Source organism: Varroa destructor, unplaced genomic scaffold (assembly GCF_002443255.2).
Source record: "Varroa destructor unplaced genomic scaffold, Vdes_3.0 BEIS01000003.1, whole genome shotgun sequence".
Classification (NCBI taxonomy): domain Eukaryota; kingdom Metazoa; phylum Arthropoda; class Arachnida; order Mesostigmata; family Varroidae; genus Varroa; species Varroa destructor.
The window spans coordinates 51,696,611-51,711,653 of NW_019211456.1; the positions used below are offsets into that span (position 1 = coordinate 51,696,611).

A 15,043-nucleotide genomic window follows, 5' to 3' on the forward strand; every position below is an offset into this window, starting at 1 on the left:
GACTGAATCGTTCAAAGGATTTTTTTTCGTGTACAAAAAGTCTCATACCTAACGTACAGTTATCACTTAGCTCAGTTGCAGCGTAAGTTCGAAACCCAAGAAATCACCGGTTATTTTCAAAATATTTCTTCTTTAATTCGCAGACACCAACCGGTTGGCAATTGGTATTCTGTTCTTCACAACGACGGTTAACTTTTATCACAAAAACCTAGGTTTATCGATAATTGTTTTCTACAACTCTGATTAATTTTCCGGCGTTTTAATTTGAGAGAATTTGTTAATTCGCATTATGAAAGTGTCTCTCGGACTTTTGAGAAGTAACATGGAAAATGGCAATAAGGTAGGTAGTCGATTCTTTTTTACCCAAAAGAAAGTTCTCTACTCTGGGGAGGGGATTTAGTCCAGTACGACAGAAGCAAATAACAGCTGATCTTAGTTCGAACTGCGAAAACGACGCAGTTTTTCCATAAACGTAGGTGCATTGTTTATTACAAAAAAAAAATCGAATCTGTTAGCGCCAAGGATTTAGACAAGCGGAGCCCAATACGACGCGTAGCTTCCCTCTCTCTCTCACCCTCGCACACAGCTGGTTATTAATTGGCCTTTAGTCTACTTTTTTCGAATGCTGATTTGCACGGCGTTGATATCAAGAATTAATTCGAATTTTTTTTTGTGATGCTAATCTGGGATCAACTTAATGAAGTCTGTCATACGAACTGCTTGTAGGTTTAAACAGTCAGTGAGTAGTTACATTTGGAACAGAGTTCCTGTACTGGATACATTAATATAACAATACTTTGAGAAACATGGGCGATACTTGAATTTTGTTGAAAAAAATTTCAAGTAACGCTTAGGCTCAATCATTATTTTTTCACCTTATTACGAAATAGCTTTGGCGCGCCATGTTGTTTAAATATGATTATATCTCATACCCGATACACATTCAGAGATGAACATTTAGCACTGATTGAATTGCCAAAAATTGTTGGAAAAAAGCTCTTCCTGGCGGGTTATTTATGCTCATGCAGTTGAACTGAAGACGTTACGGGACGTTTCCCTCGTATATTTTAAATTGTGGATCTTAAAAACTAAAATGATTGTTTTCAATTATAGGTTTTCTACGGACTTCATGTCTAGTCATCCGAATTTTTTTTGCACAACGTAGAGCAACTGCACTCCTTTTTTCAGAGAGATCGGCGACAACGATTGAAAACAAATATATACTACACCTGTATATACATGCAAGACCTTAGTATTTTCACGTCTTATTTATTTAGTTATTACGCATGTAAAGCCTAGCTTTGTAGCAAATATGGACGTCTGCGAATCTGTTTACAGTGTTTGTGTTCTGTTCCGGGAGACATGCCTTTAAATGATCTCACAGCGAGCCCACGAAGATTATTACTTGGGCTCACGGCAAAAACGGGCGAGCAGAGCTTGAAGAAAAGCATTTGCAATAATATGGCATCGCTCGTAAGCAACATGCGTAAAATAACCTGTTAATGTTTCTCGAACTTGAAGAAAACCAATTTGTTATTCTAGCGTGAAAAAACTGCGCCGGGATTCTCTAGACATATTCTCTAGACAATTGACGTCGATAGTCTATATGCAAAAAACAAGTATTGCCGAAAACGAAGGACACAGAAAAACGTAAGAAGCGATAAACAGGCATGTTCATGCAAGAGTTACAGAAAATTAGCAGATAAAATAAAAAATGCGTATGTAGCCAGCTAAGTACAGCAGCGGCAGAAGTTGAAAAAGAAATTACGTGTCGTATTGACAACGTCGTTTACGACAGAAATGGCCGTAACATCATACACAGCTATGGACGAACAAATGCTCAGCCGAGGTGGCATTACAGTGACCGAATAAAATAATATTATCTGGTCTTTTTTTTTCTCTTTTCATGCCAGAAGCTCGTTTTTATTAGGCATATAAGTACGCTGGGTTCTACATCTCGGAATAGACGACGATAAAAATCTGCTCGACGAAGATAATTAAGCGTAACAGAACTGCCGTTACGACTTGATAAATTGACCCTAGGCGTATCAAAATTAAGTTTTCATAATCAGTCGTTAGTCACTTCCACTTACACATTAAGTCCTCAATAAAATTATTTAAGTTAAAATACGTTTAATCATGAAAACCACCGCCTTCTTTACCATGTTTGACTTTGAATGGAGACACTGGTGAGGAAGGCAAAAGATATTATAGCATCACTATTAGCGACAGTTACGTATTGTTTGCATATTATTGGAATACGAAATGAAAACAATTTGTCTACAAAATAACTGGCGGACACTTTATACGGATAATCCGTTTACTTGTTTTAATATTCCCTATACGATAGTCACAAAAAGTAAATAACAGAGGATAAACTTTTTTTATAATAAAATAAGTATGGTTTTAGTATCTCTAAGGTTATATTATCGAAAGAGCAATGCTAATTCTTAAATTGTTTGCCAGTAGTCTATTAAAATTTTTTTTATCAAAATTAATTTTGGTCTCTATGCTTGTAATGCATGAATTCAACCGCTAATCAGAGATTAACGGTCACGTATTTCTGCCGATTCAGCATCTTAGCATCATTTCAAAAGTGTCGCGTGAAATAGCAGCATACGACAGAATTTTCTAAAAGGTTTCGATACAAGATAAAACGAAGTTGAATCTATTTGCTTGAATATTGGACCGCGTTTTTTTCACTGTCAAATAAGATAAAATCATGAGATGAACAAGTTTAAGGATCAAAAGGATCTCGTCAAACCTAAAATAATATAATAAGAATATACTAGTTCTATCAACTATGAGAGACGAAGGCACATCTAGCCGTAGTGGTGGGTCACACGTACCTTAGATATTTGCGATACATTGGATACCCTCATGACCTGTATAGCCTCGTAGCGTAACATAGAGTCGACGAACTTTGCTATCGTGGCTGCCTCAGATCGTTGTTTAAACCTGACCCCTCAAATTGAGACAACTACTTTGAAAAACATCCCCATAATTTGCAAACTGCAATTATCCCATTTCCTATTCGCGAATGATCTTGAATAATTTTACACAGGATACCAAAGTTAGCGTAACTAACGATATAATGAGCTTCGAGAAAAAAGTTTGCTAGTACAGGTGGGCGTATTCAACTGGTATAAGAATAGGACAGAACATTATCAAGATGTAAGTAAACAAAAAATGCCAATCTCGATTAGATGTCAAAGTAATTATACCAGTGTACTTTTAAAAAACTATGTTCGGTGGAAAAGGCGTTGATAGTTTTCTAGCTAGATGGTCTTTTAGAAGTACTTCAGCAGAACTGGCACGACAGTGCTAGAAGATATACATTTTTAGGGACACGCAAAAACCGAGAGAACCTGGATCAGAAACTCTGATACATCCGCCGTAAAGCCGGATATTTTACCATAGGAGTATCATATGTTTACATCTTTTCAAAGCTTCCTTGACCGTACTGATCTAGTTAAGTGTAAGGAGAGATGTAAAAATTACTTGTCATAAATTTTCGCCCAGAAACCCAGAAGTTCTACAGCGATGAGACTATAGTGCTACCAAGAAAAAGCAGAAGGCCATCGATCAGCAATATTTTAAATGTTAGAAAAAGAGCAGAAGCCTTATAAGTTGCCTTATCATGTCATGCGGAAGATGACAAATGATTTTGTTGTAAACAACACCAATAAGTATAACGACGCTAGAGCGATAAAACGTAATGAAAGCGTTGAAAAAATTCCTAAATTATTATCCCAAGTTAAGGGCACAAGCAGAGTTTATAAGTTTATATATATATAACAAAATGACTAGAAGATAAGAAGCGGAACGAAGTACCTCGCAAATGATATGGTGGGCATTTTTTTGAAATGGTTAACTTTGCGGCTATTATTAGCTCCCAAAACCACAGAACAACATAATAAAAATGAAAAAAATATTCACAAACAAATATTAGAGTTTCCACAGAAGGGCCAGAGGTTCTGAGTTGGGAAGAATAAAGACCAAACGCAAAAGATGACGGTCAATAAGACACTGAAGGGAAGAATGATGAGAAAAAAAAGTGGCCAGTACGAGGTGATTAGCAAGAAACGGTTCCTTTATTTCATGATGCCATCAGTAAAAGTTCTGGTTCCGATACAGAGCCTTTTGTCGCCCATAGATCCCAGAGGGTTCATACAAAGCAAAAAAAAAAATTGGATCGTACCATGGTAGGTGAACCTTTATGAAGCTGCACAGGGGAGAACAGGACACCCGTTGATTCGCATGAATCTTGGCCCTAAATAACCCGTAATCCGACTTATAAAAGTTTATAGATAAGCACAGTCTGAGAGCCGTAAATAAGATTGCAACTGCATGAGCATGCCATGATCTCGGCACTCTAAAGACCGTATCGAATACTGCAACCGATATCGTCGCGCGTCCATAGGAGCTGGAACCATTTTTTGGGCTTTTGCCCTTGTAAATGATTACAGTGGCTCTCTGAAAGGAAATGGTAGAGATGGTACAGAGGTGCAGAGGCAAGCTGGGGGAAAATATATATAAAGCATGGTGACAACCAACCTTCTAAGAGATCTGAAATGCTTTTTTTCCATGCCTTTAAATGTCGAAAATCTTAAATTTAGAAAATTTCGATCGTTTCGGTCAGTGTATTTACTAAACATATTAAAACACCGACGAATCCTGCAGGTCGTGTTCGGGAATAGACGATTCACTTTACCTGGGTTACCTATTATACCATAATCATATATATATAGAAGTCAGTTGAAATAAGATTAGCTCTCCGAAAAGATCAACGAGTCTATTCTAGAGTCGATTAGAAGCTAACAAGAGGTTGTCAGCTCTATGCGTACATTAACTGGCTTCATCTCTATGATCAAACGTCTGTAACTTACTTTTAGTATCTATAAGCTCACCGTTAGAGCTGTCGTTGCCATTATTTGCGATAGACAGGCAATTACGTTTAGCTTCAGCAAGAAACCTCTTCATCATGTCTTCGTCGGTCTCCATCGTCTTGGTCTATTAGCCGTTAGATCTAGCTGGTACTATGCCGACGAATTCTGCAAAATGTACCACCTGAAAGTGAATTTCAGTTACTCAATTTGGACGCCATTAATTTGTAACGTAATCTATTAGTAGCCCTCGAACATTTTCATTTTTTGAGAGTGTCCAATTCAAATCATTATGAACGGATTAATAGGCCCTCTTAAGGGGCGAAATTAATTTCAGACATTTTGCAATTTTTTTACTCGCAATTGGAAACGATCTAAATGCGTTCGTAACAGCCAGCAGGAAGTAGTAAGTAAGATATTAGCGAATCATACCTATGGCCTGTTTTTGTTAATGAAAAGCTAGGATTTTCTAAACAATCCACTGCTGGACACCACAGGCGCATGGGATTTCCAATTCATTGGTCTTGCTAACGTCTTTTGCGGAGGTTACTTCAATTCGCTAACATTAACATGAGCTGGAACCGATATTTATATGCATTCAATAGAGGCTAACCGCACTATTGATATCATCAAAGTATCGCTAGTATTTTTTCATCATAACCTCAAGTGATGTTATGGGTTAACTTTTCTCTATTTGAACGTATCTGCAGTTGAAAATTTCTTTCCTGTGATATCAGCTCCTTGTTTTGTCTGTGACAGTTACTTATTACGCTCAAATCATTCTGATTTGCTAAGTTACGTGTCAAGATGTTGCCAAATACAGCGAGCCAGAAGGGGTCGATAAAAATGATCCTAATATAGCAGCAAGTTTATATCAAGTTATCCATAATTATATCAAAAAGGCACAGAGGACTCGATACTGATGTTACGCGTTTGGCCAGTGGTAAAATTTATCGACATCTTCGTTTTGCTAATACGTTTGTTTAGAAGACGATTCGCGGAAGCTAACCACATAGAATTACCTATTTTAGGCAGACCATTCTGAAATTAGGCATTAGGCATAGGTTCAAGCGAGAAATTTCGGTAGATTTAAAAATAAACACTGTTGTTATAATAACGATAATTTAAACTAAATAAAAAATACAACATTTCAAAGCCTCTCACTGAAGCACTGTAAGTCACCTTTCTATAAGAGCCTGTTCAGAGTCCTTTTGGAGGCCACAAATAATATTTCGTGTTTCCAATATAAAAAAAATTTACGGCTCCATCTGTTAAATTGCTGCTCGTTAGATATAGCTAGGACTAGACAACCTCCGGTGCAAGCTCCGCTCCTAGCATCATATATAATACTATATGTATAATTTTCCATAGAATCATGAAAAGCTATATATATATCATAGTAGTAGTGTTTCTTCGTCAGTTCAGGCCATTTTAAAGAATACCTATAGCATAGCGGAGGTAAGTCATGCTTTTTATTGGTACTTTTTGCCTCTTACTTTCGTAACGAGCAGTAATAATGACAACGGACTGGAATTATCTGGTGCTAAGTATGCGCATTCTAAGTCTTTCTCTAAAGAGTAATACTATACGTATATAAAAATTGTGTTACGATATGATGCAAAATATAAAACTGCCGATAAGGTAATCAAAAAACTTAAAATGATATAGTTTCCATGCAACTTACACCTGTAAAGACTACGCCATAGCCAACAAATGAAACACAGCGTTCGTGCTCACAAGGATGTATATCTACAGGCTTCCTCGACGATTTTCGTATTCTACAAGTACGCTTAAACTAAAAGTTTGAGGTAACATAACAAATATGAGCCACAATGCTTAGTCCAGTTCGGAGAACCTTTGTCAGGCAGATTATAAAAACTACTTCATAACAATATTTCGTATCTTCGTCCTCTTGTGAACGACTCCGCGGAGATCAGACAAGATTCATTTTTGGAGTGGGTCATATGGAGATGTCGAAAGGGGGAAAAGTCCATCATACCGTTCCACATGTCGGGTACAGATACCCATTTTATTTGGTTCATGAAGATTCAAAGCAGCATCTAGCTTATGATGAAGACCGTGCACCACGTATCTACACACGACATGGCGATTTGAACCGTTCAGTGCTATCCGTGCATGCTTTACGATAGCTTCAGATTCATACTACTCTGCGGCTACATTCGCAAGTTTGCCCTTTTCGGTTGTGAAGCATTCGTTAAAGCTGCGGTAAGTTGAGACTTCGTCCCAAATCTTCGATGAACAGGAGTGCCTCAGCGAAAAGACAAACGAGTTGACTTCATGCCGAGGAATAAAGTCCGAGAACGCAGTTAAGACAACTTTGAGCCTACTTAGCTCCGCACAGTTCGTTAGGAGGCCCTTCAATATTGCGTCTATACCGACAACCATTAGGTTAGTTTAAGGTCGAATAGCTGGAGGGCAATAGTGACTGAGATATGATAAGCATTTAAGCATCGCTATAGTTGCTATTCTGCATCTGCAACGAACGATAAAAAGCATCTACCGTCCGACGAAAGAAATAATCAGAGGTAAGGAAAATAGTTTACGTAGGCTAGGGGCAAGCTTGCAATGAAAAGTGCATTTCGGGAAACAATCCGCTTGAAAAATAGCCATAAGGAGTTTCAAAATTTTTGTGGGAACTCCTTCCTCTGCTAAAAATATAAGGACGTCGTCCCTTGGCGCCAAGTGGAAAGCCACACTAAAGTGTACGAACCCGACAATTAGCGTCTAGCTAGTCAGTGAGTCCTTAATATCGCGCAGCAGGGCCTTACGAGCCGGCATACCTGATCAGTCATGTCACAATCCATGCTGTTGGTCTAGGATTACACCAGCACTTTTCCATAATTAACATAGTTTTGTCGTTGCCGGAACAACAAACAGTTTGTAACATAAACTTATGCCACGCCCCGAGGTTGATAGATTAGAGCACCTTTTCGGAAGTATTAATTAAACAGCGCTATCAAGCAACTGCTTAAAATGAGAGTATGCTTTAGGTGCTGGTTCCTTATTGAATCCGAACCCGTTGTTTTATTGGATTACAGATCTAAAACAGCCCGGATAATATCCGTCATCAAAAAGTAAGCCTCTCTTTACTGATCATCTGCCCCTAGATTGCCGAGATCAAAAAGAAGTCTCTTTGTATCGAATCGTTGAATCTAATTATATATATATATATATATATATATATATATATATATATATATAGGTGAAATAGTCGATTGGGGTTGATCAGCTAACCAAGAACGAGGTTGAGGAAGCCTTTTATACGATGGGCACTCAGCTTTACGAATCAGATTATTTCTTGCTGCTGAGGTAGGTGTCTTCGTCATTGCAAGGTATAAGCCTTTCGGCACACAATCTTCAGGTGGACTCTAAGAGATCTTACTTCGAGGTATAAGTCCGCAAAACACCTGAACTCATCCTGGCCCCTCCTAGCAGGCCGACAGAGTTCGTTAAATCATGGCTGGTCATAATTGTGAGGAAGATTAGGCTGTACGGACTGCTGTAGGTGCGATCGATTGCTACGCATAGTTTTAGATATCGGTAAGATCCCGGGCAACCCTATATAGTCCCTATATGTCGAGATCTAGGACTTTCCTCTTTTCGAAAATGAATATCAGTTTAACTGGAGCAAGCGACCGATGCTAGGGAATTTAAAAATTCAGCTTTTTGACGCAGCCATTTTGAAAATTCAGCAGTGACTAACGAATTTTTGTTAGCCAAAACGTTTTCGCAAATTTTCCGACGACACAAAACGAAATTGAAACTTACAAAGAAATAAGCTGTACGGCTAACTGATTTCTCACGAACTTCCTCGTACGTATTCGTCCCAATAATGGCTGATTACTTTTCAATTGCGCATATAATTCCCCGTTCCATAGTCTATATAACTAGAAATTGCTGCTTCGAACCCCGTGAACGACACATACTAAACAGCCAGTACATGTAAATGGGGAGGGTTATTTTTTTATATGATCATAAATCGAAATAAGCGATAAACATGCACATAGAGAAACAAGGTGCAGCGGTAATGAGTCTTATTTCGCTCATTTCGTTGTTATTATTTCGCTAGTTTTAAATAACTTCCTGTGTTCGAATCTGGACGTTTGCCCCACTTTTTGTAGGAAGAGTCCCCACAACGAGTCTGCTAGAGTCGCAAATTTATTGTCATGCACTCTATATCTAGAATATATCTCGCAATATATATATATATATATATATCGCAATATCTAGAAAACTCGACAGCGACCTAATTTTTAAACAGATCCCCACTGAAGGCGCAACCGTTAATGATGAGAAAAATATAAGCTTGCACGCAAACGGCGGCTCGAACCAGATGGGTTAGGTCGCTGAAGACTGGCTAAGAAACGGGCTAAGAAATCTTTCTAATGCTCCGTTGACCTGACGATGAGAAGCTATTATAAAGTTCCGGTTCTTCTACTTGTAGTGAGTTCCTTCCCAGTTAGAGAATTTCATATAAAATTCGTTTGACATTATTGAGTTTTGGGTATTAACATGCGCCAAGTCGATAGCGGCTAACAAGTCGATAAGTCAAAGATCAATGTTAATCCAGCTAGATGTCAATTCGATCTCCTTTAGTCATAAGTAAGCAGTCTTCTTAGCAGACAGCCAATCCTATTGCACACAGAATCGTATCTGCTTGACATACGAAAAGCAGATCGTATGTTATCTACGCCTGAGACAAGCTAGCCATTCCGGTCGGCAACTTTTAGAACGACGATTTTGTTGACGCTAAATTACCGTTTTAGATGCGATGGCAGAAATGGACACCTTGAGAGGTCGGATGAAAAGCCCTTTCCCTTAAGGTAAATGCGTCGTGTCGGCTGAGCAGCCTACCCAACTCGTTTCTGAGTATTCCTACATGTTATGGTTTCTCTCAAGCCTAGCAATAACCGAGCTCGATTATGTTTTTTATGTGTGGCTTTTCACGATACGTTTCAGCGGCAATTACTCTCCCGCTATAATTTCAGATACCTTTCCTAGCTATTAGCTTCTATCGTATATTTGTTTAGCTAGCATGCTTACCAGTCTCGCGTTCTGCCCAGTCTAAGACTAAAATAAAGACCCTGTTTTGTTCGCACGAAGAGTTCGGAAGGTGGAATCTTACTTTATCGTATTTACTTTTACCGGACACGTTTTTCACACTGTTTTTCTTTAGTAGCAGTTTAAATTAAAGTTCAGTATTAGTTCTGAATTGGTTTCTAGGTTCCAGAGATTTAATTCCTGCTAAAGAAGCTAGTAGGCACAAGAATGATAAATAGGGCTAATTCTAAGACCTGTTCTAGACCATGAAAGCACAGAGTTTGAACCATACCTACTTCTTCGAGGCTTTGATAGTAAAAAAGTTTTGGTTTATGTTTTTGTTTTTCTGGCTTAGTTATTACTTTATGTGGTTTATTATGTTTTCCTGCAAATAAATTTTCAAAATACGCATTTGTAAGGCATATGCATAGGTAGCATCAACATAAAGATAGCGTTACCTGTCAAAAATATCCTTGTGATATAATTATACACGTGTCGAACATTTGTAACCCTGTGAATTTCAGCTATATCGGACGCGCTATAGTTTATTACAACAGTCGTTTATTAATATTTCGGTAAAAATGAAAAAAACTGAATATCGAGCTGTTACAAAAATTTTGCATTTGAAAAAAACAATACGCCTATGCACATTATTAAAACGAAGATGAACGCCGTTTACGGAGATACCCTATCAGCGTGAATTCTAAACATCTGCATTTGAAGCTGGTCATCCCAGCTCTGCTGGCAACGGACGCCTACAAGGGGCCAAAAACTGCAATTGCTACTGATGACACAGAGAAATGGCTATCGGATAGGGGGGCTGTGGACAGAACATGTCTGTTAAACACTGCATATGAAAAGACTAACCGCGCATTGAGCCCTATTGAAACGATTCACGAGCAATGAGTTGGAGCTTTGGCATCGGTTAATAACTATAGATGGAAACTGAAAACAACACTGCGTCCGTAAAAACATGGCACGTTCAAAGCAACGGACTGCAAAAAATGAATTGGTTTCGAAATAGATGAAGGTCTGGGTGGCGCTGTTACATTAATTATGGCTAGTTTCCTTACTTGCACGCTTATACAAAGCAGGGTTAAAATAAATTTACGTTAAAAAAGTTCGAGGTGCTGCTAACATGAGTCTTAAATTTAATTGTTTAGTTTACAATTTCCACTATTTAGCTTGACGCAGTGAAACATGTGTCAATGACTCGATATTTTCGGTATGATCGGCAAACGTTTGCTATACCGAGGTCTTCGCATAATTTATAACACGAACTTAGACCGTCAATGCGAGACTTTAGGCCTAAAACTAACAGCATCTGTTGCAGTACTTTCATTTAGGCCGGATACCACACTCGCGTTCCGACGTTGCTACGTCCTATGGTAAGCTCTAAAACTGTAGAATCAATGCACTCCATATTGCAAACACATTTCAATTTACTTCAATCTAAGGATACAATAACATTGTTAATTATATACGATCTTAGTGGAAATACAAAATACTCTAGATATAGACGCCCCCTTCTTGAACTAGACCAAAAATATTTAACCAACACAGCACTCAGTGAACGCTTGTTATATTTTTGTAATTATACAATGATATACTTTGTTATTTATTTACTTAAGTATTTCGAATTTTAAATGTCTACTTAAAGGTGTCTGTATTTCTCACCAACCTAACTTTCTTTCGGTTACACAAATTAAATCTGAGCCCCCTGTATATGTTACGAAAACGCCCTGACCACCATGAAGAAAAAAACAGCTACAGGCAATATCACAGGCTAATTACGGTTTATTTACGCTAATAAGGTCCCGCGGTCTCTGAAAGCCTTTACGCCCCGCTTTTCCTCGCTTGTTGTTTACCTTTAGCGAACAAAAGTGCTTGTCCTGTTCTATCAGCGTGCTGCAATTGTACTAAGTTATCGAAGATCGTTATTCCTGCTTAAATAAAAAAAAGTGGCCCTGTAGTACGCATTTTGTTGAAACCAAAATTTTGCCAAAAATGTTGTGTACGCTAACAATGCTATCACTGAAAAGACTGCTCAAAAATAGGCTACGAAATTTGAAAGCGGCAAACGGGACTTACAAGATGCCTTTTGTGCTGATTAATTGTCTAAGTTCGATGACGACGATCTGAGGGCATCTTTAGAAAAAGACGACCAACAAACAACCCGGAAATAGGCGGAAAAATTGAGCTGCAACCGCAATACTACCGTTGGACAAAGAATTGCGGCTTAACGTTGCATCTAAACATTTTCCTCGCTACTGGGCGTCACGCGATCACAATAATCGGTTTTTGCACAGAGTCGTTTCCAAAATTGTTATGGAAGGTGATATCTGTACGACAACATAAACCAAAGATCGGAGTAGGTGACTTAAGGAAAAAAGCCAAGGCTTAGAGCCCAGTCAGGCCCTCATCCAAAAAGGATTATACTTTGCCTTTGGTGGGGCTCTGAGATTCACTGAGTATCCTTTTTACGAAGTAGACAATTAATCGGCACGTTTAGTTGGGTTAATCGCATTGAGTCAATTAAACTATTTAACAAAAAAACACAGACCAGGTCAGGTTATCCTGCGCCACGACAACAAGAAGCCACTCAGGGCAAAGATCGTCAAAACCGCCATCTTGTACTTCAAATCGGGGATTTTGTTGTATTCTGTACGTTTTCCGGATCTTGCATCCACGGATTTTCACTTTTCGCTATTTGGGCAGTCTCCTTCGTGGCCTTACCTTTAACACGGGTCAGTAACTTAAAACCTAGTTGAAAAACCTTACGGTGGAGCAACACACATAATTTTGCGGTAATATGGAAAAAAGTGCTGGACAATGACGGAGAATATATAAACATATTTTTAATTGTTATGGAAATTAATTAATGGAATAAAAAAAATCGGTGTTTTCTCAATGGTAAAAAAACCACGGGAATTTATTATCCAAGCTAGTGCACTGCGGAGACCAACCTGAGGATGGCCTGCACTACAGATAAATCGTAAATGCTATCACACTTTATCTATAAATAGTAGCAATAAAATCGTTCATGCCTTTGCTTACTTTTCCTTGTTCTTTCCGCTATCATTTACTAATAATTTACATTTTAAAGTTATTATACGTCTACATGTGGTAGCAATTCAATATTTTAATTTTCCGAATTGTCAGCTCGCCTGGAATTAGCTAACACGCAAAAAAAATTCAAACATCTTTTAAAATATGATCCGCTGACAGATGAAATTTGGCAAATGCTTACGTTAAGTTTATAGTTATCTGTAACTTTAAGCCTATAGAGTGCTTCCAAAGGGTAAATGTTTTTTTTAAAAGTAAAGATATAGTTTAGTGGCGTAAACCAACACATAATAATTTAGTTTCCATTTTTCGATTCTATTCAATTAAAACCTATCGAAAATTGCTGAAAACCGTGGCCAACAAAACCTTCGATGAAGTAACACTTCTATACTGGTCCAATCATTTTAGGAACAGAAATCGTGAGGTTAAAGATTACGAAGGAGGTCCTGATATTCCAGGACTCAATACGATATTTCTGGAAACATGTCTTGTGTTTTCCGTAACGAAACGACTAAGTCTGAAAGAAAGAAGTGAACAAATTTCCCAATACAGAACCGACGTAAACAATAGAACCCATAGCGTACTCTAGAGGCGATTTGCTCAATTACTAACAGCGAAAGGTCGCGTGGAGTCCACCCTTCCTTTGGACAAGGCATAGGGCGGTCTGTGCGGCCCTCGAGACGAGGATCAGTATGTCATTGAGCAGAACAGAGTAACTTCAACGGTAGTGCCGAATAGATTCGGACGTAAACTGGCGAGATACTTATTCGAAAAAGAAGCCGCCGGATATGTTAAGTTCCTGAACGTTTCATGAGCGCATGATGGGGTAATAAACGGCGCACAGTATTGTTACTCGCTGACGATGCATGATCTTATCACCTTGCTTTAATCACAATCTGTATCAATTCTTCATATGTTCCAGAAAAATGGCAGGTGGCCTAGCTGGTCCTACCGCCGATTTTCTCTAGCAGGCCATTTATAATAATGAGATTAGATAATGCTGATCATAACTACGCAGTTGATCGTTAGCCTCAATATATGAACAAGAACGTTTCGATGTGCTGATTAGCTGAGGAAAACCTAATAGCAAAACAAAAACTCTATCTAACAACTAGGTCTTTTAAATTTGACAAGATCTAAGTTAAGTTATTGAAGAAGCGTCTTAGCTAAGCATTTTAAAAATGACTTATTAACAGCTACAACAAGCCAAATGGATATTATCGAACTTTAACTTAAGCGCACTGCAAGCTATCACTACTTAGCCCACAGTGGATGTTAAAAGGCTGCTTTCCCTACTTTATTTATTAGTTACAAATTGTATTAAATCAACAGTAATAAACACTATGACGTTTACGTGCAACCTTGTAACTTTTAACAAAAAATACATTATCGCTTATAAGTAGGGCGTCGACAGCTTAAAAAACATATCATATCGTAGCCTATTTACCAACTTACTTTCGAAAACGCATATCCCGAAAGAAACTTAGATGAAGACCGCAAGCACGTCGAACTTAGGTCAATCCCACAACATTTGATATCCATAATATTTTTTGTTACAAATTCAAAAAGGAAATTTACAAAATGTAGGTGTTGTAAAGATGTGTGGGCATATTTTCTGAACTAGAAAGCCCCCCGTTTTCTTGAAGTCGAAAATCGGGAACTCAACAACAGCTTTGTCCAAGAATGCGATAAGCAGCGTCTACATCGCTAATGTTCCCCGAAGCTACCAACAATAGATAAGGCAGAACTTTTTAAGATGAACAAAGCACTTACGGCTTCTGTAATGAGACATGATTGAAAGTGTGTGTTGAATATAACTGCATTCGTTTCATTGCTTCCCATAAAGCTTAGCGTAAGAAAGTTTGCCGCCAAGCTAATCCAGGCTAAGAGAATACCAATGACACTGAAGGCTATTTTCAATCCTTAATTCCTACAAAACAAGGTAGAAACGCGATGATTTTTTCATAGTTGGGTCTCTGCAATAAAAAAAAGCCCTATCTTATTAGAGCAGTGGGTTCCCATCACCATCA

The 15,043-nt window shown here is 38.2% G+C and overlaps 1 protein-coding gene across 1 annotated transcript in view; it reads right to left on the bottom strand.

The window, feature by feature from the left end:
- Positions 1-15,043, bottom strand: part of LOC111247358 (secretin receptor-like) — a 95,963-nt gene that overhangs the window by 60,550 nt on the left and 20,370 nt on the right. The window contains exon 3 of the mRNA XM_086985539.1: positions 4,890-5,070. Within this exon, the coding sequence (XP_086841665.1) occupies positions 4,890-5,004 (115 nt within the window). The 5' untranslated portion in view covers positions 5,005-5,070. The remainder of the gene's footprint in view (positions 1-4,889; positions 5,071-15,043) is intronic.